We start from the raw sequence: 25,299 nt of genomic DNA, 5'->3' as shown, positions 1-25,299 counted from the left end.
TATTTTTAGACAGTAATCCCTGTTTGATGTGCAATATTGTCATGGAAATCAATCACATTTATGAGCATGGTATTGTGCATAAGACTATAGCCTTAGAAGTGATATGAGATTGTATATACCTATAATTCTAGTGTTATTAGGTAAATAAGAATCCAGATAATATTACTCTAAATTTAATCTTTATATGTAAGGTAATTTCAATTGTATAATCTTATTCTGAAGTGCTGCCATGGTGTCCCCTGCCCATCATGAAAATAATGAGACTATTCTGCCTTTTGGATGATTTTAGCTGAGAGAAACCTAGAGAATCAATCCTATATTAATTATTGTTAGTTGAAGCTCCGTATGACTCCATCAAGTGTTTCTATTTTTATTCTTTATCCTTTACTGTTTTATTTCCCCTGCTTTTTCTTATACAAATGAATTATCCTTCTCTACAGAGAACACTCTAAAATGTAATATCTAACAGCTGTTTAGTGCAGATGCAAACAGAAACCATTCTAGGAATGGTGAGCTAAAATAAGGAGGATGGTCATAATGAATGGGAAAAGCTTGAAGCAGTATTCCTGTGTGGCATCTTTGCTGAGAGATGCTATTCAAAAATCCATCTCACAAACAACATCTGGCAAAACCAAAGATGCAAAGAAATAATATATACATATATGTTTGTGCCTATGTTGCACAATAATTGAAAGAACTCACTAGTTCCTTTGGAGAGAGAAAAAAAGTTTTCAAAGCAGTATGAGATAGACCCAATTGTGGACTTCACAATACGCAGAATAGAATCCAACCAATAATGGATTGGTCTTGAGCAAGTGAAATAATATGAATGGAGCAAGATGTGAGAGTACAGAAAGAAAGAAATCAGCCATTTAGAGAGCCAAAATGAATGAGAATTGTGATTGGTGTATAAGAATCTGCTTAGGAAAAGGTACATTTGTTTCAAACATACAGGTAAGTATAAATACCACTTAAGGTGCAGAACACATTGTCTTTTTATAGCTGAAGTGCTGGAGTGGTTCAGCTAATTTAGCTGTGTTGAAATCCTAAAAGACGTGGGGGGGAGAGGTAGGCAAAAAGGTAAGGATGGGTTTACACTGATTGTGCAAGCTTCTCCTTGTATGGAATATGAGGGTATTTTTCAATGTGTTAAATCCTATTATTTGTCTGAATAGATATCTGAAAACAAGAGGTAAGAAAGAAAAGTACTGAAAGGAGCATGAGTAAAAGTAACATAGATAGCACTTAGACTCATATACTGCTTCACAGTGCTTTACAGCCCTCTCTAAGCGGTTTACAGAGTCAGCATATTGCCCCCAACAATTTGGGTTCTCATTTTATCCACCTCGGAAGGATGGAAGGCTGAGTCAACCTTGAGCCTGGTGAGATTCAATCTGCCAAATTGCAGGCAGCCAGCAGTCAGCAGAAATAGCCTGCAGTACTGCACTCTAACCACTGCACCTTTGCGGTTGATGCAAGAAAATGAAAGAGAGAGAGAGAGAATTGAATGAAAAAAGAAAGAAGATACAGGAAATCTCCTAGCAGAATGAATGGAATGTGGAAGGAGAGGAAAGATAATACAGAGGTTGTTTAGAGCAAAGTAAAAATAATTATAAGTGTCAGAATACTACATGGAGTTAATAAGACATACAGTGGTACTTCAGTACTCAATGTTAATTGGTTGTGAGAAGCAAGATGGGTACTAAAAATGATGAGTGCCAATCAAACCAGGTGACTTGCCATGTGACTCTTTGCTTTGGCTGGGAATGTCAGCGTTCCAGAAAACCCGTTGCTCCAATTAAAAACTCTGAGGCAAGCATTTTCTCAAAGTTCAATTTATTAGAGTAGGTGTATTGATACATCTTGGGAAAACCCGAATCACAGGGGTGGGTTCTACTTACCTTTACTCCTGTTTCGCAATGGGACCACGCACGCACGCTTGCTTTTCTCGCACACTCGCTTTTTTGCGCATGCGCAGAAGCATTCTGATGATATCAGGGTCGGTGGGCGGAGCCTCCCATCGGTTTTACTACTGGTTCTATAGAACTGGTGCAAACCGGGGGCAACCCGCCACTACCAAATCAGAGGCAGAAAAAAAAGCAAGGCACAGAGCTCACAACTAACAAACTTGTTGCTAAACTTCACCTCTGGGAACAGCTGATTGGGGGTATTCTGGGAGGCCGATCCACCCACCAATCAGCTTTTTTCTTATTTTCCTCCCCAAAAACTAAGGTACGTCTTATACTCCAGTGTGTCTTCTACTCCGAAAAATACAGTAATTCCAGAACATCATTAGATGAATGTTGTAATTCGAGAACTACCTGTAACCGCTTCTCTTCCTTGCCAGTGAAAATATACTAATAAATGAAATAATTGCACTTTTGTTTGGAAAGCACCAATTTGGTTCTAACTGCCCTGATGCCAATTATATTTTCTTTCATTCAACAGGTGAAAATAGCTTATATTTTCCAAATACTGTATATTTTATATTTCTTTGATATTTTATGTTTACTGATTACTCTCTATAGATTTCTCTATTTTGAACTCAGTGTTCATGTCATCTTTTTATTCTGTGGCCTACTGCCTGGTTTTCAGGGGGAAAAACATGCTTTAATTAAAGAAGAATGAATATCAGCATGAAGATAAAGTCATGGGAATGTAACTCTAATGCTGTTCAAAGAATGAATAGATGAGTTGAATTGTGTGAAAGAAATGTGGTTCAAACATATTACATTAAAACCATGTCTAGGTAGCTTTGATAAAATGGTAATAGCTTTTTGTACCATTCTTATACCACATCCCAATATTACTCCTTACCTGAGTACTGTAGACCTACTAATATTTCCATAAATATTGTGTACACATCCACAAGAGAGAATAAAATTCTTGCACTCCAAAAAGCAAGGGTTGCATTTTCAAACTTCAATTTCTTTCAACTATTAATATACATTCCCAACAGTCCGCATGGAAAGAAAGAGCACTGTATTGAACCTTACAGTAAATTTACATGATAGCACATTTAGGTAGGTATCATAATTCATCATGAATTTCAACAGAAGTTTGGATCACTTCCAGTTCAATTTTCCAAAGTTAAAATTTGCAGCTAGTAAGTTCCAGCATAATGTGTTAGATGCATCTCCTAAAGCTGTGAATTGGAGTAACAACATTTTGGCTATAGTTTGTCATCAGCAAGCATCATTTGTGCGCTTTAAGGTCTGAGGGCAAAATATCAGAATCACTTTATGTGGACACAGCAACATAGCTAGCTTCATATATTTCGTTGCAGAGAGCAATAATCAATACTTCATGTTTAATGATGCAAAACTGAAATTAGTATAGATTTTATGCCTTCTGCTCTTCCAAATTATACAAACTTTAGTAGCACTTTTTGTAGTTGCTCTATTACCATTTCCATAAATAACAAGCCAATAATATTTAAATGAATGATTGAATGGCACCTAAAATGTTACAAACTACTTTTTTAAAAAAGAAAAAAAACTTTTTAAAGTATTTAGCCTTAGGTTAATATAAAATAATGTCAAACACATACACAAAATGATTTATGGGAGTCTTGCAAGTTTTGTTACCCTTAGCCACATAAAAAGGCAATTGTAAATTGTTTCCACATTCTAAATTACCTTATGTTGCTTTGGGATATACTGAAAACAAAATTGACCCCTAGAGTGCTTTGGAAAATAGAAAGGGTTGCTTTTAGATTCAAGCATCCAGTTGGAAGTAATCTTTCAGGAAAATGTGGGAAATTATCTCAGTTTACACATGTAAGAAAGAAAAAAGGAGGAATAGATTTTTGAAGAAGGTTGGAATGAAAGATGAATGCGATGACAAATGGATTGAGAATGCTAGGTGTTCAAAATATAATATTTCAATTCAATGAGAATGGGCCTGGGTTCAAAAAATGAGAAAAGGTTGCAAAAACTCTACACATTCTGACTGAACTACATAAAAGTTGTTACTATGATACTAATCAGCTCTCTGGAGCAGTTGTGGAACAAAAATGCCATTATTAATAAATCTGTAATGCATGACAATGTTATTGCCATTTTTTAAAATACTGAGTAAGAGAATTAAAGCATACTAAAATACCGAGAACTTGTTTTCATAATTACTTTTTGGAAAGAAGTTTCAGAGTTTTATGAATTGTTTGAAGGAATAGCTTCCTTTAACCCTCTCTATTAGTTTTGTATTCAAATATTACACAAAATACTAATCCAGATGGTTAGAGTCCTCCATCTATCTGAAAGTAATGATTATGAGTTCAAGCTAAAGTAATCAATTAGTGAGTAATATTTACTAAGTTAAACTAATATTTTATTGTCTGCTCTGTTTGTTTCTCTGCAGGAAGAACTCAAAAGGCTACAGCACACCTTGGAGCAAGTTAGTGATGGAAAATATTTACTTGAAAAGTAAGTGCATTTTTTGATTTCCATATTAAAGTCCTGCACAAGTTTTAATTAACCTTTGCTTAGATTGAGGAAGAGCTTAATCAACTACACACTGAATAAGTGTTAACATCTAATTTGTAAAATAAGATAGAATTAAGTTTTAATATGATGTAAACTTTCCTCCTGGGTATCACATGTTTACTCCCATGCAAAGCAAGAACTGTAAATTCCTACATCAATGAATGAGTAAGTGAATGAATGAATATACTTATCTATGAGAGAAGTGTATTGTGTAGATAGATCCCTGTCCCAATGCAATCTAAAAATTAAGAAAATGAGGGATGGGAGAAAGAGGAGAAGCATTTGTGGGAGAAAAAGGCCTTACAAAAGGATTTGTTGAATTTTAAGGAGAAAGGTATCCTGCATATGCTGTGGATGACATATGGCATAAGGGAATAATAATTCCTTTTTTTTTGAAGGAATTAGAGATCTTTAGATGATGGTAAACCTTAAAGCTCATAAAGCGAACATTATAATAGACGAATATAAGCCTGAAAACTTTGAGAAAGAGCAAAACTTTCTTGAGAGAGACAAGTAGTTTAGGGTACAGGGAGTCAAAAGAAGGGTTTAGGAACATCACCAGTTTGGAAGAGTTTCATAAATTAAATATTGGGTGCCCTATTGCTAGAGGCCTTTATATAGTCCCCAGAATCCCTAGAGCACTGTTTGCTAAGAGTGTCATTTTAATGGCTGTGCTAGAGGCAAACTAACGTTACTTCATATACATTCATCAGCAGTTTAGCAATAATATGTTATACATAGCCCAAGCCATCCTCAATAAGCAGTAGTGTTACAAGTCAAAAACAGAAGGTCCGTGTCATTGGAAAACTGACAAATTAATTTGATCTCATCTTTGTTTAGAGCAGCCTAATTGTTTCCGCTCGTATTTTGGGCCAAAGAAAGTTATTTTATAGCAAGCCGATTCAAAATGTTTTGTTTCAAGGTGGATAAATGTTTGTGGTGACTATAAGAATGACATAGATTGTAATTAAGGACTTATTTTTTTTTTTTACAGCCATCAGCTTGCTATGGACATGGACATGGAGAATAATATTGAGAAATATCATATCAATTTACAGCCCTTGGAATCAAAAGTGAAAGTGTAAGTGACCTAAAATAATTCAGCAATTACAATATTATTACTTGACTTCAGGGGATCTTGTTAGTATGGCCAATTGACTTCAGCGTTTCAATGCCTTTGTTGTTATTTAAATATAAGGTAAACAAAAAATGGCAAGAAGAGCAGATGGGGCCCATTCAAATTCCATAAACTAACAGTTCTGGGTAATAATGCAATGTGCAATTTAGGAAGTGATTTTAGTGTGGCTCATTGATTTCTGAACAAAGAAAAAATACTGAAAGAGTCAGGATGGGCCTGCCTAATACATGGGAATATGACATATCCAGTGGTGGTATTCAGCTGGTTCTATCCGGCGGCGAATATGGGAGGCTCTGCCCACCACCCCAGATGTCATCATGTCCCATTTTTGACATTGCGCATGCACCGAAGGCCCTGCGGATGCATGTGTGCTCCCATTTGTGAACCAGTAGCAAAGATAAGTGAATACCACTCCTGGACATACCCTTGTCTTGAATTTTAATTCACAGGGATGCTGATCATCGTTGGCATCCTTCAGTCTCAAGAGACTATGGTATCATGCTCTGGAAAGAGGTCCTAGTCTCATCTAGTGTGACTAAAAAGGCCAATTCGAGAGTGGCAATCCCTTCCACACTGAGGGCAGATACATTCTGTCCCCTGCCCAGCCCCAGATTTCACTGGTTCCTGGACTGCCTCTTTGCCTCAGGCTGCCGAACAAGTGTCTCTTCAAATTGGAGAAGGCCTTGCTGCGTCTTTAGCTTCCAAGCTGAACGATCAGAAGTCAAGATTCCCAGTTGTTAATGTCCATTCCCAGGGCCTTTAGATCCCTCTTGGAGATATCCTTATATCGCAGCTGTGGTCTCCCTCTGAGGCGCTTTCCCTGCACTAATACTTCATACAGGAGATCTTTCGGAATCCGACCATCAGCCATTCTCACGACATTGCCCCAGCCAGCGTAAATGTTGCTGTTTCAATAGTGTATACATACTAAAAATTCCACACATTCCAAGACTGCGCTATTTGGGACTTTGTCCTGCCAGGTGATGCCGAGAATTCGTCGGAGACAGCGCATATGTTGATCATATACTATCAAAATAGTATACTGTGATCTAGCTGTCACCCAAAAGAAAAACTCTGAAAGCAAGAGAATCTTTTCATTTTTTGACATTGTGGACCTAGTTCACAAATTACACTTAATATAATATTTTGGAACAGAATGAGAATGAAACTCAATATCAAAGGAGCAGAATGTAGGATTTCCCTCTCTTTACCAGCTGTTTTTCCCAAAGGACCACAATTACACTAATCCAATTGTGAGATGACTAAAACACGAGTGACCGTCTGAAGGAATTCCTGATCCAAGAAGGGGCACAGCTGGCACATTAAGTGTACCTGTGCCAATGTCCTCTTGGGCAAAGCTTCAGCCTGGTCTTTGAACAAGAGCAGAGAATACAAACGGATCCCCAGATTGCACACAAATCTGAAATGGAGAAGAGCAACAGTCAGTGATGAAATACATCCAGATCTAAAGAGTGTTCAAATAAACATAGCCTGAGTTGGTTGTTCCCAGGGGTGGGTTCTACTTACCTTTACTACTGGTTTGTAACGGGGCCCCGCGCACGCACACCCTTTGCTCATGCGCACATGCACTCTTCTGCGCATGTGCAGACGCATTCTGATAATGTTGGGGTTGGTGGGCGGAGCCTCCCGCCGGTTTTACTACCAGTTCTATAGAACCGGTGCGAACCGGGGGCAACCCACCACTGGTTGTTCCTCATCTACACTCACATAGCCTCAAGGCAGTGGGTCAGGTCTTTGACAACATTGCTTGGCCAACCAGAGGTCAAAATATACAACCGGGTATCATCACTGTATACTTTTTAAACAATATCTTGCACCCTACACCATTTGGATAGTTATTCTCTCAGTTATCTTCTCTCATATCTTTGGGACTTTTAACAAAACAATTGAGAGAGAGAAGGTTTATTCAGACATGAAACCACAGCAACACTGTTTCAGAGATATATGGGGCATTTCTTTTCTTCTTTTCCTGACTGAAGAGAGCTGTTGGCTCTGGAAATCACAGCCTGTCTACTATAAGATGCTTTTTGCAATTCTTTCAGGATTGCTTTGTCCCCCTTTTTAAAAACCCTTTATTTGCAATGAAGAAGAAGTAGAGAAAAATGGCATAAAAATTTAAAGAACTGCATTAGAATACCATGAGGCTATTCTCTGGAAGTTCTCTTCAGACAACTATTCAGTTGTAAAGAGCAATGTTTTGAATTCGCTACTATACTCCTTACAAAGCTCTTCAAAATCCAAAGCTTCTTTGATATGACACTGCCATCTGGTGGTTTGTAGATATCACACTCAGCATCTTAACAGTTCAAAATATAACACTTTAAAAAAAATTAGAAGCTTCTTTCAAATTGTAAACAAAAACAGCAAAAAGAAAGAAGAGCCTGTAGTACAGTGGACTAAAGCACTGTTATTAACATCTGCTGCTTGCAATTACTGCAAGTTCAAATCTCACCAGGCTCAAGGTTGACTCAGCCTTCCATCCTTTCAAAGGTAGGTGAAATGAGGACCCAGATTGTGGGGGCAATAAGATGACTTTGTATAAATATACAAAAGTATGAAGGCTATTGCTTAACGCATTGTAAGCCGCCCTGAGTCTCCGGAGAAGGGCGGCATATAAATTAAAGGGAAAAAAAAGGGTAACACAAATACGAGAGAAAATAGAAAATACATATATTTTTGTTTATATTTTATATAACTATATATAAAGAAATTTTGTCCAAAATCAAAACAGTCTGTTCTGCAGTGTTTGGAAAAAAGCAGATTTTTGTCTGGCCAGGACTCTAGAAAGGTAATTGGAAGCAACAGTGATAGGGCACCAACTTAAACATCAGGCAAATGTTTCTGATTGAAAAGTTTATGAATCCATTATTTTGTGGAAGATAAAAGTATCAATGGCTCCTAGCTGTGATAGATACATGAAGGCTGAATGAAAAGTAAAGCCCTCACAATCATAGGTTGCAAAGACATAGCAGTATGGACAAAGTAAAAAATGTCAATATCTTTAGCATCCACCTCAGTTGATAGAAAGTTGCGGGGTTAAATGGTTCTGTTGTTATTTGTAAAACAAAGCCTCAAGTAAGTACACTTCAAGCTGTCTGTTGTGATTGGATTTTTGTCTGCCAAAGTAGAAAACTTGACCACCAAATATAGGTTATTTATGATGACGACTTTGTTGATATGAGTACTTTCAACAAGGCCACAAACAGGGCCAAAAATGGTAAACTACAAAGAAATATGACAGCAACCAATAAGTTTCACATAAGAAAGATTGATGAGCTGACTATCCACAAATTACTCGAAATGTATTTCATAGATTCACATTATGTCACATTATTGGTATTGTTCAATACTGAATGATTATGCAAGTTGGATGCCTCTTACTCTGATGATCGATAAAACTTTCAAGAATTGAAATTTGCCAATAATTTTTGTCATGTCAAAACAGGTGAGAAATTTCTTCACAGAATTGTGATAGCCAACAAAACATTTGTTTGTCTTTATGACCCAAAAACAAAGCATCAGTCCATGGAATATTAACACAATCCCTTGCATTCATCATCACCATCATCATACAGGCTTCAGCAGGAAAACTCATGGTTAATTTTTGGGAATGCTGATGGTGTTATTTACATGGATTTCCTTTCCTTGAATATGATATCACAATGAACTCAGTTAAGGGACATGGTGGCTCAGTGGCTAAGATACTGAGCTTGTCGATCGAAAGGTCAGCAGTTCAGTGGTTTGAATCCCTAGTGCCCCGTAATGGGGTGAGTTCCTGTTACTTGTCCCAGCTTCTGTCAACCTAGCAGTTTGAAAGCACGAAATAAATGCAAGTAGAAAAATAGGGATCACCTTTGGTGGGAAGGTAACAGTGTTCCGTGCGCCTTTGGCATTTAGTCATGCCGGCCACATGACCACGGAGACGTCTTCGTAAAGCGCTGGCTCTTCAGCTTTGAAACGGAGATGAGCACCGCCCCCTAGAGTCGGGAACAGCTAGAAGAAATGTGCGAGGGGAACCTTTACCTTTATGAACTCAGTGCTACAAAACACTAATTCAGAAGCACAAGAAGGACATTTTCTTGGACATGAGGACAAATTATTGGGGGCAATATGTGGACACTGTAAACCACTTAGAGAGTGCTGTAAAGCACTGTGAAGTGGTATATAAGTCTAAGAGCTATTGATATTGCTATTTCCCTCCAAAGGACAACGTTGGCCAGAAGGAAAAAGTGAACTATGATCTCACAATCTTACCCATCTATTTGACTATGAAGAGGTGGTAAGAGCTATCAAAACCTGACAAGAGACACAAAGCATAGAGTTCTTTCACAACAACTTTAGGAAGCTTGCCCATCTTGGACAGAAGTGTATAGCAAATAGTAATGCTTATGTGGAGAGATAAATACAGGCAACCAAAGAGCTAATTTCAAGGATTATTTTATGGTTTCTTTTATTTAAAAAATCTCTATAAAGTAAAGTTATAGAGAGGAAAGCATTACTTTTCATTCGAACCACACACCTTTCTTATTCTATCACTGGATTAATGCCTCTGAATACCAGCTGTTGGAGAACATCAAGGGGAAATGCTACACTCACATTCTGTTTTTCACAAGCATCTGGTAGCCACTGTGGGAACTGAATGCTGAAGTAGGTAGGCTTTTACTTTCATCCAGAATATCACTTTTTTTCCCTGTCTGTTCAGGTTAAGTTTTTTTTTCTTTAATGCTTTATCAAAAAAATAATAATAAATGAATGGAAATGTTCATTAAATATCTGAAGTTAGCTGTAAGTGAATTTAGTAAGAGACATTCGGGACTTTCTATGTAGGACTGCATATTTAATTTATATGATTAATTCTCCCACTGTGATATACTCTTAAGTATATAATTTTAAATCCTGGACTTTGATTTTAAAATATATTCATTTATTTAAAATTGTGGAGAGAATACTTTGCTCCCACCGCAGGTTCTCCTGAACATTTTACAAGCTAGGCTCGTGAACTTTTGCCCCAGAGACTTGTTCTGATGTATGCCTCTCTCACTGGGGGAAATACCAACTAGGAGTCATTACTGGATGAAGCTTTTTAGGGAAAATATGTTTTAAATACAGCATCCAAAAGAGAATTTTTTTAAGAAAAGCATTTCCCAGAGTGTGCAAAAATCTTGTTTCAATTTTACAAGGGTTGCCTTCCAGAATGGGTGTCTGGGGAGATGCGTGAATATAAAATGTAGGCTCATAATTCATCCATCTTTCAAATTTCATATAGCATTCAAAGAGCATGGCGTGAATATCTCCAACGTCAAGATATACAGAGTCAGAACCATTTGGAAAAGCGCAGTCCTTCACCGCCTTCCTTGTCGTCGGGCAAAATGAGCAGCTCTATCAGTATGAACATCTTTTCAGACGACAGTACACCCGTGAGTACATTTTTCTCTTCCAGTATTAAACATTGTTAAATGTCCAGTTCAGGGTCACTTCTCATAGTAGCTTTTATATTATGCTTCGGCTATTTGCTATATCTGCAGATTTTACACACTTGGCTTTTATAGCCATGCTTTACGTTAGTGACGGCGGTTGTGCAAAAGCAAAAATCTTATATATATGAATGCAATATTTCTGCTGTTGAGTCTTCTAAATATTTCACATTCCACATTATATTGTGGATATCAACCTTTTGACAAACTAGATCAAATGTTTCAGAAAGTGAGGTCTCACTATGAAAAGGGTGAACCCTGAGATCCATCTTACATTCCCTTTTAAAAGTCAATTTACAGCACATGCAACTTGTTCTCTTCTGTGATCAACTGCTCTATCCATATTTTACTTTTAACATATATCAAAGAAGTAAAACGTCTGTCATGGAAATTAAAGAACAAATATGAAACCTTAATTAGAAATTGGAACAGAACAGCATGGTATGTCCCTTACTGTGCTTTTCATGTTCAAAACTATCTGCCCAGATTATAAAATAGCAATCAGCCTGACATAACTATTGTTTTCTTAAAATAGATTGCATTCCCCCCCCCACAAATGCAATTATGGTATCCCTAAGCAACTGCAATGTCAAAGAATGGCTTGCATGGATAGAACTAGACTATCCATGGGCCTTGTGAACAGAATTAGCATTTCACTGATGCTGTTGGATCAGCCTATCAAAGTGAAGCCTACAATGTATGCATTCTGTAGGTCACAGACATACATAATGGAGAAAACTGCTTTCTTTACATTCATGGCCAGTTCTGATCCTGGGTTTACACTCGAAACTGTCTTCATGATTTTATGCTTGACAAACTTGCTGATATTTCACTTTTCAGTGAAACAGAGGTATTTCGGAAGCAAATCATTCTTAGATTAGAAACTACATGAAGTTCATATATAAATTAGTATTAATATTACATCAATTGAAGCTATAGATTTGAAGGATCCTTATATCTATATGTCCCCCCCCCCAAAAAAATGAATGTAATTGCTATGTAAGATTGTAAAATGCAAATGTAAAAATTAAGCTGATGGGATAATTAAGTCAATGATTGGGTTAGGAAACAGCGAGTAAGGAAAAACACTAAATTTTCAAGCAAATCCTATAGCTCCGTGATGGCGAACCTATGGCACGCATGCCAGAGGTGGCATGCAAAGCCCTACCTTTGGGCACGCGCACTGTCGGCAGCTGCTCTTCTGGCTTACGATGCACATGGTCATCGGGGGCGCCAAACCACCAGGAAATGGCCTGAAAATGGCCAAAAACGGCCCAAAAATGGCCTGAAAACGGCCTCAAAACCAGCCAAGACCAGCCAAAAAGGTATCCGTATGGCGGCCAACTGGTCTTCAGGTTTCTAGTGTTCTTGCGCATGCAGCTGGCCGGTGCGCATGTGAATGCCAGAAACCTAAGACCAGCTGGCCAGCACATGCACATGCACGCACATTCCAGTTTGGGCACTTGGTGCTGAAAAGGTTCACCATCACTGCTATAGCTGATCTACACATGAGGCTTGTTTCTGTAAAATACCCAGTGATATACACTTCATATGGGAAAAGTATGAAAACATTTTGTGAATGGATTTAAGGGCAGTTGAAACTAACTGAATTATATCATACCTTTTTAGGATCTGCTACTTGTGAATGCTAACAGTAATTTGATTCTCCCTCCAAATCATGCTTCTCTTTTAGGGATTGTTCAGGGTGTTAAAAAAAGAAAGAGCAAAACTTTTAACTTGTTCAGAAAGAGGGAAGGAAACAATACTTTTGACTTCATTTGCTTTGTGACTTTATTGCATTGATAGATTGCATGTCCCAGAGGAACTTTTTCAAGGGGCAACTGGACTTTCTTGTTTTTCTTTGAAGACGTTTCACTTCTCATCCAAGAAGCTTCTTCAGCTCTGTGGGAATAGTGGGGAATGGAAAGATTTATGTTTCTTGCAGACAGCTGGTCATTTGCATTCTTTTTAGAGAGTTGTTGAGGCCACTTAGAGGTTTATCTGTGTCTTCAGGGTCACCTGAGTAGTGCAAATGGGCGTGGATCCTTCTTGGAACTGCTGAAAGGACTGTGTTGTAAACTGGAAATAGATGATGTCTGTTGAGAGAGGGTTGTTCAATTTTGACACAGATGGCCTCTTTGACTCCTCTTTCAAGCCAGCTGTGACCTGGGTGACTGAGAATCTCCATAGACATTTAGCTATGACAGATTGCATTTGTTTTCAATCAATATCTAAAAATTTGAGAGTGAAGGCAATATTTCCAGGTTATTCTTATTTGGCTTGAGGATGTTATGTAGTCAAATCTGATGACTGCATAACAGATCTGCGTAGTAATCCTTCTCTCTCTCTCTCCCCCTTCCTCCCTCTCTCTCCCTCCCTCCCTCACTCCCCCCTCCCTCCCTCTTTCCCTCCCTCTCCCTCCCTCCCCCCCTCTCTCTATCTCTCTTTCACACACACACACACACACACACTCACTCACTCACTCACTCACTCACTCACTCACTCACTTATTGGTCCTGGCTATGTTAATGAAGATATCTCATTTCTACCTCTGCTACAAGTACAGGAATGACTATCTGATATTCATCCAGTTTCAGATCAAAGGAAGTTGATAGAATGTAGTGTATTCTGCTATTTCTGAAATAATTTCCTGGAAATCCATAGTCTCCCCCCTCCCCTGAGTTTCTTATATTCAGAGTTCTAAATATGTGCTGAAATTGGGAGAGAGAATGTAATTGTGCTTCACAAAAGCTCTTAGACATATTCGACAAATATCTGGGAAGTCTATCTAAGCTGAAATGGGAATGGCAATATAGTCACAAAACTGGATGAAATATAAGCATTGGATTTGAAATAGTGAATATGTAATATATTTAATAAGGATCTGATATTTACCTTCCCAAAGGAGAGAATATGTTAGTAGGACCCTACTGCTATGAAGAATAATCTTAACAGTTTATCCATGCTAGTCTCCCTAGACATGTTATTCCATGTGTTGATTCCATCCATAGTTATTCAATAGTCTGCTTTGCTTTACTTTTGTTTTATCTTCTAATAGTGTTATGGCTTGTTAATTTCAGTTATTGCTCTTTATTTCATTATTTCTTTAGGTTCAGTATATTATAAAAAGTTTAACATTTTTTAAAAAGTGAAATCAATGTTGCTTTTAAAAATGGAATTAATTAGAATGGTGTGTGTGTGTGTGTGTGTGTGTGTATTTGCTGATAAAGTCTGCATTTCTTTATCAGCAAATATAAATTTGGTATAAAATAGTTTGTCGTGAATGCGACTGCTTGAGGCCTCCTAGATTGAGCTGAAAGGCGAAAGGGAAGCAGTATGCTCTCTCCCATATTGGAGTAGACCAGGTTCTCAATAGAAATATATATATATATGCAAGTCTTGGCGTATGTAAGATTGAGGGTATCTTGGCGACATTTCGACGAGTTCCCACTGGTCTTCGGCTTCGTGTTTATGCGCCTGAAGATGACGAGGGGGACCTCGTCGAAATGTCGCCAAGATACCCTCAATCTTACATGGGAAAAGACCTGAATATGCCAAGACTTGCATACCTCTACCCGTGAAAATCTACGAATATATATATATATATATATATATATATATATATATATATATATATATATATATATATATGAAATTCCACAAGAGGTCTCTCTTCTTCCACCATAGAAACAGATAATTTGCCTGACTATAAAATAAAATAATAAGTTTCCATTTGGTAAATTGTATATAGGTTGGAAATAAAGCAACATTAGACCTGGGTCTAGAAATCCTAGGGCAATAAGATTTCCTGGAGTCTAATTTCCCCCCCCCTACATTTGTTTCCCAGAATAGAGACCTGTTGGATTTAAGGAAAACTTTTTAGTTTGTTGTACTGCTGGAAGAGAAAGTTTAATCTCAGAGCTGTATCAACTACAGTAATACCAGTGACTTTACTATTATAAAATATAGTTTGCACATTATTAGCTTACATTTTGTATTGGATTCCTGCATATTATTTTTATGAAGCACAAACATCTGATATTAATGAGCTAGAGATCAATGGCCATACAAATCACTATTAAGACTTCCAAGTTTTCTTCTTGTTCATCCCATACTTTCATACAATCGATATCTATGTTAGATATTAATATAGAATTTGAAACATATCTGAATGCCCTGGTTGATAAATGTATTGCATGATGTTGCTTGCTTGGTGATTCAGGTTTCTTCTAAGTATGGATGGTGTGTCTGTTTGCAGTTTTAGAAAAACACTTGCAAATTTACATTATTTATGACTAATCATTTTCTAGACCACTATTGCTCAAAAAAATGCAAATACTTAAAAATTTTCATAACATCAAAGAATATTCTGCACATTTTTCCCTTTTCAAACTTTGTGGAAAATTTGGAGATACTTGTAGTTCCAGATTTCGTACTGTCTAACAATTTTATTGAACGTCTTTCCAAATTTTCTCTGTTTGTATCATATTACCTTGAAATTCTACTTTCCTTTTCTCATTTTAAGTCTCTATTTCTTCTTGTTGAATGTAGTGGAGCAAAACACAAGCAGCAGATTCACGCTAATAAAAAACTACTGTAATGCTGGCCACTCCAGAGCAACATTTCAAGTATGATCATGCTGGTCTTTGACATCTTCCTTTGAAGCCAAGGACCTATATGCCATATTACAATCTGCACCTCAAAAGCAGCTTTTTGGACAGCATGGAATCCAAAATCCTGCTTACTCTGTGCAAGTGCTTCCATATTTGTTTGCATCCTGATCAGAGTGAAGTGGTTTGAATTTACGAAAAAAGAAGACTTCTGCAATATGTAATAATGATGGACTATAGCCATGATGATGAACCTATGGCAAACGTGCCAGAGGTGGCATGCAGAGCCCTCTCTGTGGGCACGTGCACCGTCGCCAGCTGCTCTTCTGGTTTCTGGCACGCGCCTACATGCCAGCCAGCTGTTCTTCGTGTGCGTCAGAGCACCGGAAACCCAAAGACCATCTGGCCGATGTGCATGCGTGAGTCGGAAACCCAAAGACCAGATGGCTGGCGTGTGCATGCGCACTAGCCACCTGGTCTTTGGGTTTCCAGTGCTCTGGCGTGCACCAAGACCAGCTGGCATGCACACATGTGCATTCCGGTTTGGGCACCCGGTGCTATAAAGGTTCATCATCACTGCGCTATAGTGAAGCTATAGTTACCCAGGAAGGAGAAGCACATTCTAATGAAGTGAGTGAAACAAAAAGCAACACAGTCCAGACTGCACAGGAAACAGAGGAAGAGGGTTAAGAAAGCCACTTTCCCAGAATATATCTGTTAGGCCAAGAAGATTAAGGGTTTAATGTGGCAAGATTCTGTCTATTGGATGTAAGCAAATAAGGAACTGAACTTTGGCTGGATTATTTTATGTCACTATTGGGTTTGTCCTGACAGTAATACTGTATAAGTAAATACATCTCTCCACCTATTTGTGTATTAGTGCTTTGCGAAAGCTATCTGTGTTTGTTATCATCATTATTAATTTTTAAAAATGGATTTTATTCTTAGTATAAACCAATACAGCTCAGAGAGATTTGATCCCAGCTATCTGTGATCTGCTTCTTAACATTCTGTTGTAATGCAGTGCTTGGGCCTCTGTGCTTTATAATTAATGTAAGTATGCATATTTACAGTTGAGCACCACTGTGGAAAACCTCAGAAAAAAGAATGCTTAGTGGTTTGTTTAAAACCTTCAAGCTCACCAGATAGCTTGTTTCCATCTGGCTCTGGTCACATAATGCCAAATTAAAAGAAAAAGAAATCACAAGTTAGTCAGGGAATATGTGAATCACCTTTTTCCTTTTAGTCTCTTGAAACTGGTGATTTGAGCCATTATTCAGAGTGTTGACTTTTGTGTTAGTCAGCCATATCACCGTTTTCATTTGGGTGACTTTATACGGGATTTTTAAAGGCTATTAGGAATTCATGAGCTGGGGAGAGCTACTAAAATTGAATTTCCCCCTAGCCAATATGATGTGGCCGACATGTAATCATTCATTTGCTCACTGATGCATTATCTAGAGTGATAGGGATGTTCCTTCTGGTGTGTTCTTTGCACAAAAAGAAAAAGAAAAGAAAAGCAGGCAGGCAAGCAAGCAAGCAGTGATTTACTGTCTGTTTGAAGGTAAGCAGCTTTATAGAGAAAAGTTGATCTAACCCTATTCCTGTTGAGAGACTACAAAACAATACTGTGCTGCTGTTCCTGCTGTTGTTTTTCTCCCACAAACCTCTCCTGCCTGATAAATCATTGATATCGTGGCACAGCAGGGAGTTAAAAACATGTTTTTGAGCTACTACCTCCATTCAGAGAAAATTAACATCATCTTTGCTGTATAAGGCAACAACTACTAGCTTTAAACCCGGGGATTCGTGTCATTGTTGAGAATCTAGGAAAATTCCCCTCATTTTACATTTTTCTTCTCACCGAGCCCTGTTAAGGCAAAAGGCAAAGACAAAAAGTTTCCCTTGTTAACTAGGATCACAAATCCTGTGGTAAATAGGAACTCTTGTCAATGTTTTATTATGTGTTGATAGGTTTATTCCATAAATTCCTCCAAGTCCTGCTGGGCTGCCTCTTTGTGGTGGGCAGAATGCTCCTAGGAGGGATAAATGGAGAATGTCAGGTGTGTATACCAACAGTATATATTCCCAGCAGGTTTACCCATGCATGAAGGTCATTCCAGCTGCCCAGCTAAAATAAGCAGAAACCTATCTTGGGCAGTAGCAATACAGGAAGATGCCAGAGAAAGATGATCACTTTACTGACAATAAAGGTAAAGGTAAAGTTTCCACTTGCACATATGTGCTAGTCGTTCCTGACTCTAGGGGGCGGTGCTCATCTCCATTTCAAAGCCGAAGAGCCAGCGCTGTCAAAAGACATCTCGGTGGTCATGTAGCCACCATGACTAAATGCCAAAGGGGCACGGAACGCTGTTACCTTCCCACCAAAGGTGGTCTCTATTTTTCTACTTGCATTTTTTTATGTGCTTTCGAACTGCTAGGTTGGCAAAAGCTGGGACAAGTAACAGGAGCTCACCCCATTACATGGCACTAGGGTTTCGAACTGGCTGAACTGCTGACCTTTCAATCGACAAGCTCAGCATCTTAGCCACTGAGCCAGCGTGTCCCTCTACTTACTGACAATAACAAAAGCACAAACTCAAACTATGCAGCAGAAGGCAATGGTAAACCACTCCTGTATTTTTACTGAGAAAACGATATGGATAGAAAATATAAAATGATTGACATATAGTGCCAGATGATGGACCCTTTGGATCAGATGCCATTCAACACGCCAGTGAGGGAGAGCTGATGATTATTCAGAGTAGTAATTGTTTTTTGTGACGTGGCTACATTAAAGTCTTTGGAATGTAGAGTTACTCGTGTTGTCACACAGGAAAAGAAAATCTGAAGCTGCAAAGATAGAATTATGGTTGACACATGCAATGTAAGAAGCATGAACAGAGGAAAGCTCAATACATACAAGTGAAATGAAATAATTACAAATTGATATCTTCAGTATCAGTGACTTGAGAACTGGACATTTTCAACCAGATGATCAAACAGTTTATTACTCAGGATATGAAAAACTAAAAAATGAACTATGTTGGTTTTATAGTTAGGAAGATGATAGCCAGAACAGCATTTGGTAACATTGCAATCTATAATCAAATAATATCATAGAATAACCAAATAACCAACCTATAACCAAATAATATCATACAGAATAGAATACAGAATAAGAAAGTTGGGAAGGAGCTTGGAGGCCTTCTAGTCCAACCTCCTGCTTAAGCAAGAGATCCTATATTCATTGGCAACCTTCAGTCTCAGAAGACTATGGTATCGTAGTTTTTTGGACCTCTGGAAAGAGGTCCTAAAACAGCATCTGGTGTGACGAAAAAGGCCAATTCAAGAGTGGCAATCCCTTCCACACTTAGGGCAGATACATTTTGTCCTATAAGAGATCCTATATCATTCTGGACAAATGGGTGTCCAATCTCTTCTGAAAAATATCCAGTAATAGAACACTCACAACTTTTGGAGGCAAGCCATTCCATTGGTTAATTGTTCTCTAATTGTCAGGAAATTTCTCCTTAACTCTCGGTTGGATATATCCTTAATTAGTTTTCATCTGTTACTTCTTGTCCTGCCTTCAGATGCTTTGGAGAATAGGTTGTCCCCTTCTTCTCTGTGACAGCCTCTCAAATATTGGAAGACTGCTATCATGTCGCCTTAGTCCTTCTCTTCATTAGACAAGACACATGTCCTGTTTCTGCAAACATTCATCAAATGCATAAACAATTAGGCTTCATGGACCTCTCATTAATACGACAGTCATTCAAGTCTATACTTCAACCACTGATGCAGTAGGAGAGGAGGTATTTATAATCAAGTTCAATTTGAAATTAGCAGAACTTGCAAATAAGGTGTGCTGCTTGTGTTTGGGGAATGGATTCTCAATGTTGGAATGATGAAAGAGAAAATATAGCTGGATTGTACGGCTTAGGAAACCATAATGAAGCTGCAATACTGTACTATAGAGATGTTAAGATCCAAAATACCTGAAAAGATATTCCCTACTTACAACAACCTCTGGTACTAAAGATGAAATTAGTTCAGCACTCTGGTAATTACCTAACTGGAAGACTACAGGATCTGATGGATTATCAACACATATTGTATATGGCATGCAATAGAAAAAGAAACCATAAAGATTGTAACTAAGCTATACCAGGAAAATGCAGAATGACATAGTGACCAACAGATTGGAAAAGGTTAATATACATTTCAATACCAAAAAAGGAGACTTAATAGAGTGTGCACACTATGTACAATATCCTTAATATCCTTCACAGCTAGCAAAATTGGTTAGGATTATCCAATGCAGATTAGAGCTTTATATAGGAAAAGAATACCAGGTGTTCAAGCTAGAACATAAGACATTATTGCCACTGCATGCTGGAGAGCCAAAGCATGCCAAATAAAAGTCACTATGTGCTTAACTGATTATCAAAGGGCCTTTGAGTGTTTTGATCACATCAAACTCTGCTATGAATGTGTTCAGAAAAATGGAAATCCCAAGCTATCTCATTGTCTCCATGAGAAACTGATATACAGGATCAAGCAGCCACAATATGGACAGAACATAGTGAAACAGACTACTTCCAGATTGGAAATAAGTATGACAAAGCTGAATTCTCTAAGTAAAAAGTAAATAAAATCAAGGACACCATGAAAAAAATGTAACTGAAGTTAAATATAAGAAGATCAGATTAATGACAATAGATAAGCCTTTGAACTGAAAATTAAGATATCGAAGTAGTGCACATTTATGTCTTTTAGGAACAACAGTAAAAGAACAAGCAATCAAGACATTCACTACAGACTAGAAGTACATGGCATAGCAGTCACAAAGGTCTTGGAAAAAGCTATACAAATGTTGTGTAATATGTCTATACCAGTGGTGGGATTCAAATAATTTAACAACTGGTTCTCTGCCTTAATGACCAGCTGGATAGGCATGGCTTGGTGGTCATGTGACCATGTAGGCATGGCCAACTCAACATCACTCACATTGATGGGAGCTTCACTTTAGCTGTTACAATGGAATAAGGGTTAACCAGTGAGGCAGTATTGTAAGGAGGGCAATAAAGATTTGGCTAGAAACAACACCAGAATGTTTCCTTCCTGCCTTCTTTACAGGATTAGCCCTCTAAAGTGGAAAAAAAAACAAAATAAGATTTCTTCCAACAACCATTCTCCGAACTGCTTAGAAAGTTAATGACCAGTTCTCCCGAATAGTTGCGAACTGGCTGAATCCCACCACTGGTCTATATGCACAAAGATCAGAACTGTGCAAGTTCTATGTAAATTCTATGTAAATTAAAGTTGAAGTCTGAAGAAATAAGATAAAAAGTTGATATGAAAGTATTGTAGAAGGTAACAAATGTAAATTATAGGTTCGATTTTATTCTTTATTGTGTGGACTTATGTAGCCTTTCCAGAAGCCATTGTGCATATGATCTTCTCAGGACCCATAAATTAAGTCCATTATTAGTTTTTAATAGCCAAATCCTTGGACATCTTCAAATCTCCCAAGATCTCAAATGAGATCTTCATGATTTTCAAAATAAAGCAAGACTCACTCTAAGGGCGACCTGCATATTAGTTGATTTAGGTGGGAGGGAGTCAAGCTATTTTCCAAAGCATCTGAGGGCAGGACAAGAAGCAATGGGTGGAAACAAATCAAGGAGAGAAGAAATTTAGAACTAAGGAGAAATTTCCTGACAGTTAGAACAATTAATCAGTGGAACAACTTGCCTCCAGAAGTTGTAAATGCTCCAACACTGGAAGTTTTTAAGAAGAGATTGGATAACCATTTGTCTGAAGTGGTGCAGGGTACCCAGCTTAAGCAGGGGGTTGGACTAAAAGACCTCCAAGGTCCCTTCCAACTCTGTTATTCTATTCTAAAATGACATGAAAAAAGAGGAATATTCCCTATATTTACCTTGATTACTGCATACTATAGAAAAATGTTTTGGATTAATAATTTGTAAAATTAAGGGAAAGGAATATTCATACTGGGTTTGTAGGATAATCAGAAAGTAAACAGATTTAATTCAAACTTCATGAGTTAAATAGGCATGCCTGTTTGTATGGAATAATCATTCTTTGTGTTTGCCATGGCTTCAGATGACACACACTTATATGTCAAAGCAACAAAGCATAGCTTTTCTCTGTTCAAACTGAACAGTAGATTAGATTACCAGTAGATTATGGCACTGGAGCATTTCAGACCAGACTGAAATGTGACAGATTGATAAAAACTGTTGACAATCTTGCTGTTGCTGTTGGTCACAGATAAAACATTATCTATAGAAGAAAATATGTTGATGGACAAGTTCTCCTGAAATCCATAAAGGTATATGATTGAATGTATTATAGGAATATATTAGGTGTTTTTGATGTGTTTTATAAAGTAGTAAATTTGGAGTACAGCAAAACTTTCAAGTGGGAATTTTTAGATCCTTTCAGTACCATGGATAGCGCCAGACAATACAGCTTTATGTGGAAAGATGACATTTATAAACATTTTGGTGCTGCAATATTGCAAGTACAATTTTTTTTTGTATACAACATAATTGTAAATAATTTACAAAATACAAATTTCCATAATAAAATGATTACTGTAATCAGATTAAAAACTAGTGGCCATTTAATTAAATATACCACATGACTGATCATTCTTTGAGGTGTTGCAGGGTACACTTTTTTTAAAAAAGTCATCTCAGCAATTCTGTATTTCTTGTCCTTCCAAGTTCAGTGTTTTTATATACTAAGTAGGTTGGCTATTTTCATTCTGACTACTTCTTGAATTTTCCTTTTGTATACATTGAATTAAAAATATGACATTTTTGTGATCTGCCACAACACTTCATAGATTCTTTAGACGATCCACTTTTATCAATATTTCAGGGTCTTCCAATATTCTGCTAACTTGAGTGCTTGCCCTGTTGATATTGAGTGCTTGCCCTATTTCTCCTTTGCATATTTTATTGATCTGATAATTGGGTGGGCATTGAAGACCAGCTCCCAGGATCCCTTCCAATCCCTACCTTATAAAATAAGTTGCATGATATTTCAACAATTTGAGATGGGAAGCCTGAAGAAGTATCACTGTAAATTAAATTACATTAAATTAAATATACATCTTCCCTGTATATGATTCAGCCAGTTTGTTTCACTGGTCTGCCCAGTTTACCTCCCCCCCCCCCCCAAAAAAAAACATTAAGTGCAGTTCTAGCCATAAAAAATTGATTATCTCTGTCTTAAATGATATTTCACATTATTTTGATTTGGTGACAAACTCTCCAGTGCAGCATAGAATATGTAGCACCATGGGCAAAAATCTCTTGCCCAAAGATTATTGGAAATGGGGTTTGCTATTTGAAGCTGATTTTTTGACATTACATTTATGCATTGAATTTCTCTTCCTTTTAGAGTCAGGAGGAGATAAAATTTGATACAATACTGGAGAATCAGGTGTTTCGTTAGCAGGTTTTGCATGTGATCAAGAGATAACAGGACCATTTGGAATTCATTTCACTTCTGGACCCTTTGAGATACAGAAAAGGATTAAAGTCTGGATGGGGAGATGAAGCTTGTAAGAAAATAGCATGATGATGTCTCATATGGAGTGGACCCTTCCTAATTGTATTCACACATCTTTGGACTTCATGGTCTGTGTCCAAATGAAGGTGAAGAAACTGAAATCAGTTTCACACGTAATAAAATTGACAGATACTGGTTGAACATCTAGCTGTTGAGGCAGAGTTTTAAGGTTTTGTTAAAGGTAAAAGAAGTCTTGGGCAAGGTAGTTACTAGTGAGTGCATGTAAATGAGTTTAGATTTTCCTTTTCAACACTAGAATTTATATTAATCCCTGGGAATTTCCAATTTGTTTCAGGGGCTGTTCAGTTTTCCATTTTTATATGCTGAATGCAGCACAAACTAACAACTGCATATTTTAAATGATTTATCACAGCTGGAATAGGAGATCTTATTCATAGAATTGCCTCCTTTCTGCAGTTTATGTGTGGCTTGCAGATACGTAGTATAATTATGGCTAATATTTCTATATTATTAATTACTCTAACATCCACTTCATATAACACCTGACCACAGGATTTACATACATGATATTTTCATCAGTAGACACATCATTTCTAAGCATAATAGCAAATAGGTTTGTAACAAAAATGAGAAGTACCAGTAGATACATCATATGACATAGAACATAAAGTAATAGAGTTGGAAGGACTTTGGAGTCCAACCCCTTGCTTGAGCAAGAAACCCTGTACCATTTCAGGTAAATGGCTGTCCAGTCTCTTTTGAAATCCTCCAGCGATGGGGGATCCACAACTTCTGAAACCAAACTATTCCATTGGTTGATTGAAATCAGCGGTAGAAAATTTCTCCTTAGTTCTAGGTTGCTCTTCTCCGTGATTAATTTCTGTCCATTGTTTCTTAACTTGCCTTCAGGTGCTTTGGAAAATAGTTTGAACCCCCCCCCCTTGTATTTGTAGAAGTCCCTCAAACATTGGCACATTGCTATCATGTCTTTCTTAGTCTTCCTTTTCATTAAACTAGACCTACCCAATTCCTGTAACCATTCTTCATAGGTTGTTGCCTCCAGCCCCCTAATCATTCTTGTTCTTCTTTGCACTCTTTCCAGAGTCTCAAAATATTTTTTATATTGTGGTGACCAGAACTGGATGCAATATTCCAAGTGTGGCCTTTCTAAAGCTTTGTAAAGCAATACAAGAACTTCATGTTATCTTGATTCTATCCCTCTATTGGCTTTTTTGGCTGCTGTCACACACTGTTGGGTCATATTTACATCTTTGACTGCTGCCTTGTTTATTTTTGAAGCCATCATACTTGAGGAAATTAAGATATGCAGAGGACTATACGCAAGTCTAAGTAAAACAACAACTTTTAAACTGCTTTTTAATTTAACTAACACAAATGTATTAATGATTGTCCAGCACTGAAAACAAATCAGAAGAGTAAACTAGCCAATAAAAAGTTAGAATGTTCTCCTGATACATTTTTCCCAATAAGGAAATACTGTTTGCATCATTGACTTTTCAATAATTGAGACCAAATGTTTATTAGCACAGTTCTATTTTCATTTTTTTTTAAAAAAAGCTTCTTTCTAATTATATTAGTTACCATACCAACATTGCAAGGAGTTTGCATCATTTTTGTGTTGCCTCTTATGCAAAGCTCATTGAATATCCTCAAATCCAGTCTGTTCACATTTGCTACCAAGAGTCATATTTCTATTTTGGCATTTATAAGCATCTTAGGGGGGAAAAATTATAACCTTGAGAAATGAAAAATATGAAAACTGAATATTCCAGTGTGTGTGTGTGTGTGTGTGTGTGTGTGTGTCTGTCTGTCTGTCTGTCTGTCTGTGTGCTCGTCTGTCTGTCTGTCTGTCGTCTGTCTATCATCTACCCTGTTTCCCTGAAAATAAGACCTCCCCAGATAATAAGCCCAATAGGGCTTTTGAGCACATGTGCTAAAATAAGACTCCCCCCAAATAAGCCCTTCCCGAAAATATTAAA

At 37.5% G+C, this 25,299-nt stretch overlaps 1 protein-coding gene across 1 annotated transcript; it reads left to right on the top strand.

Annotated features, from left to right (window-relative positions):
- Positions 1–889: 889 nt before the first annotated feature.
- Positions 890–23,221, top strand: IQCJ (IQ motif containing J). The gene is made up of 5 exons (XM_070945778.1): positions 890–898; positions 4,360–4,424; positions 5,479–5,565; positions 10,910–11,060; positions 23,168–23,221. The coding sequence occupies exons 1-5, from the start codon at positions 890–892 to the stop codon at positions 23,219–23,221; spliced, it is 366 nt and encodes a 121-aa protein (XP_070801879.1).
- Positions 23,222–25,299: the final 2,078 nt, after the last annotated feature.

The sequence above is a fragment of the Pituophis catenifer genome, unplaced genomic scaffold (assembly GCF_029215685.1).
Source record: "Pituophis catenifer annectens isolate HBS135680 unplaced genomic scaffold, rPitCat1.0.hap2 SCAF_6, whole genome shotgun sequence".
NCBI classification, from domain to species: Eukaryota; Metazoa; Chordata; class Lepidosauria; order Squamata; family Colubridae; genus Pituophis; species Pituophis catenifer.
Note: the sequence above shows the minus strand (reverse complement) of the source record. Positions and strands in the feature narration are given on the sequence as shown.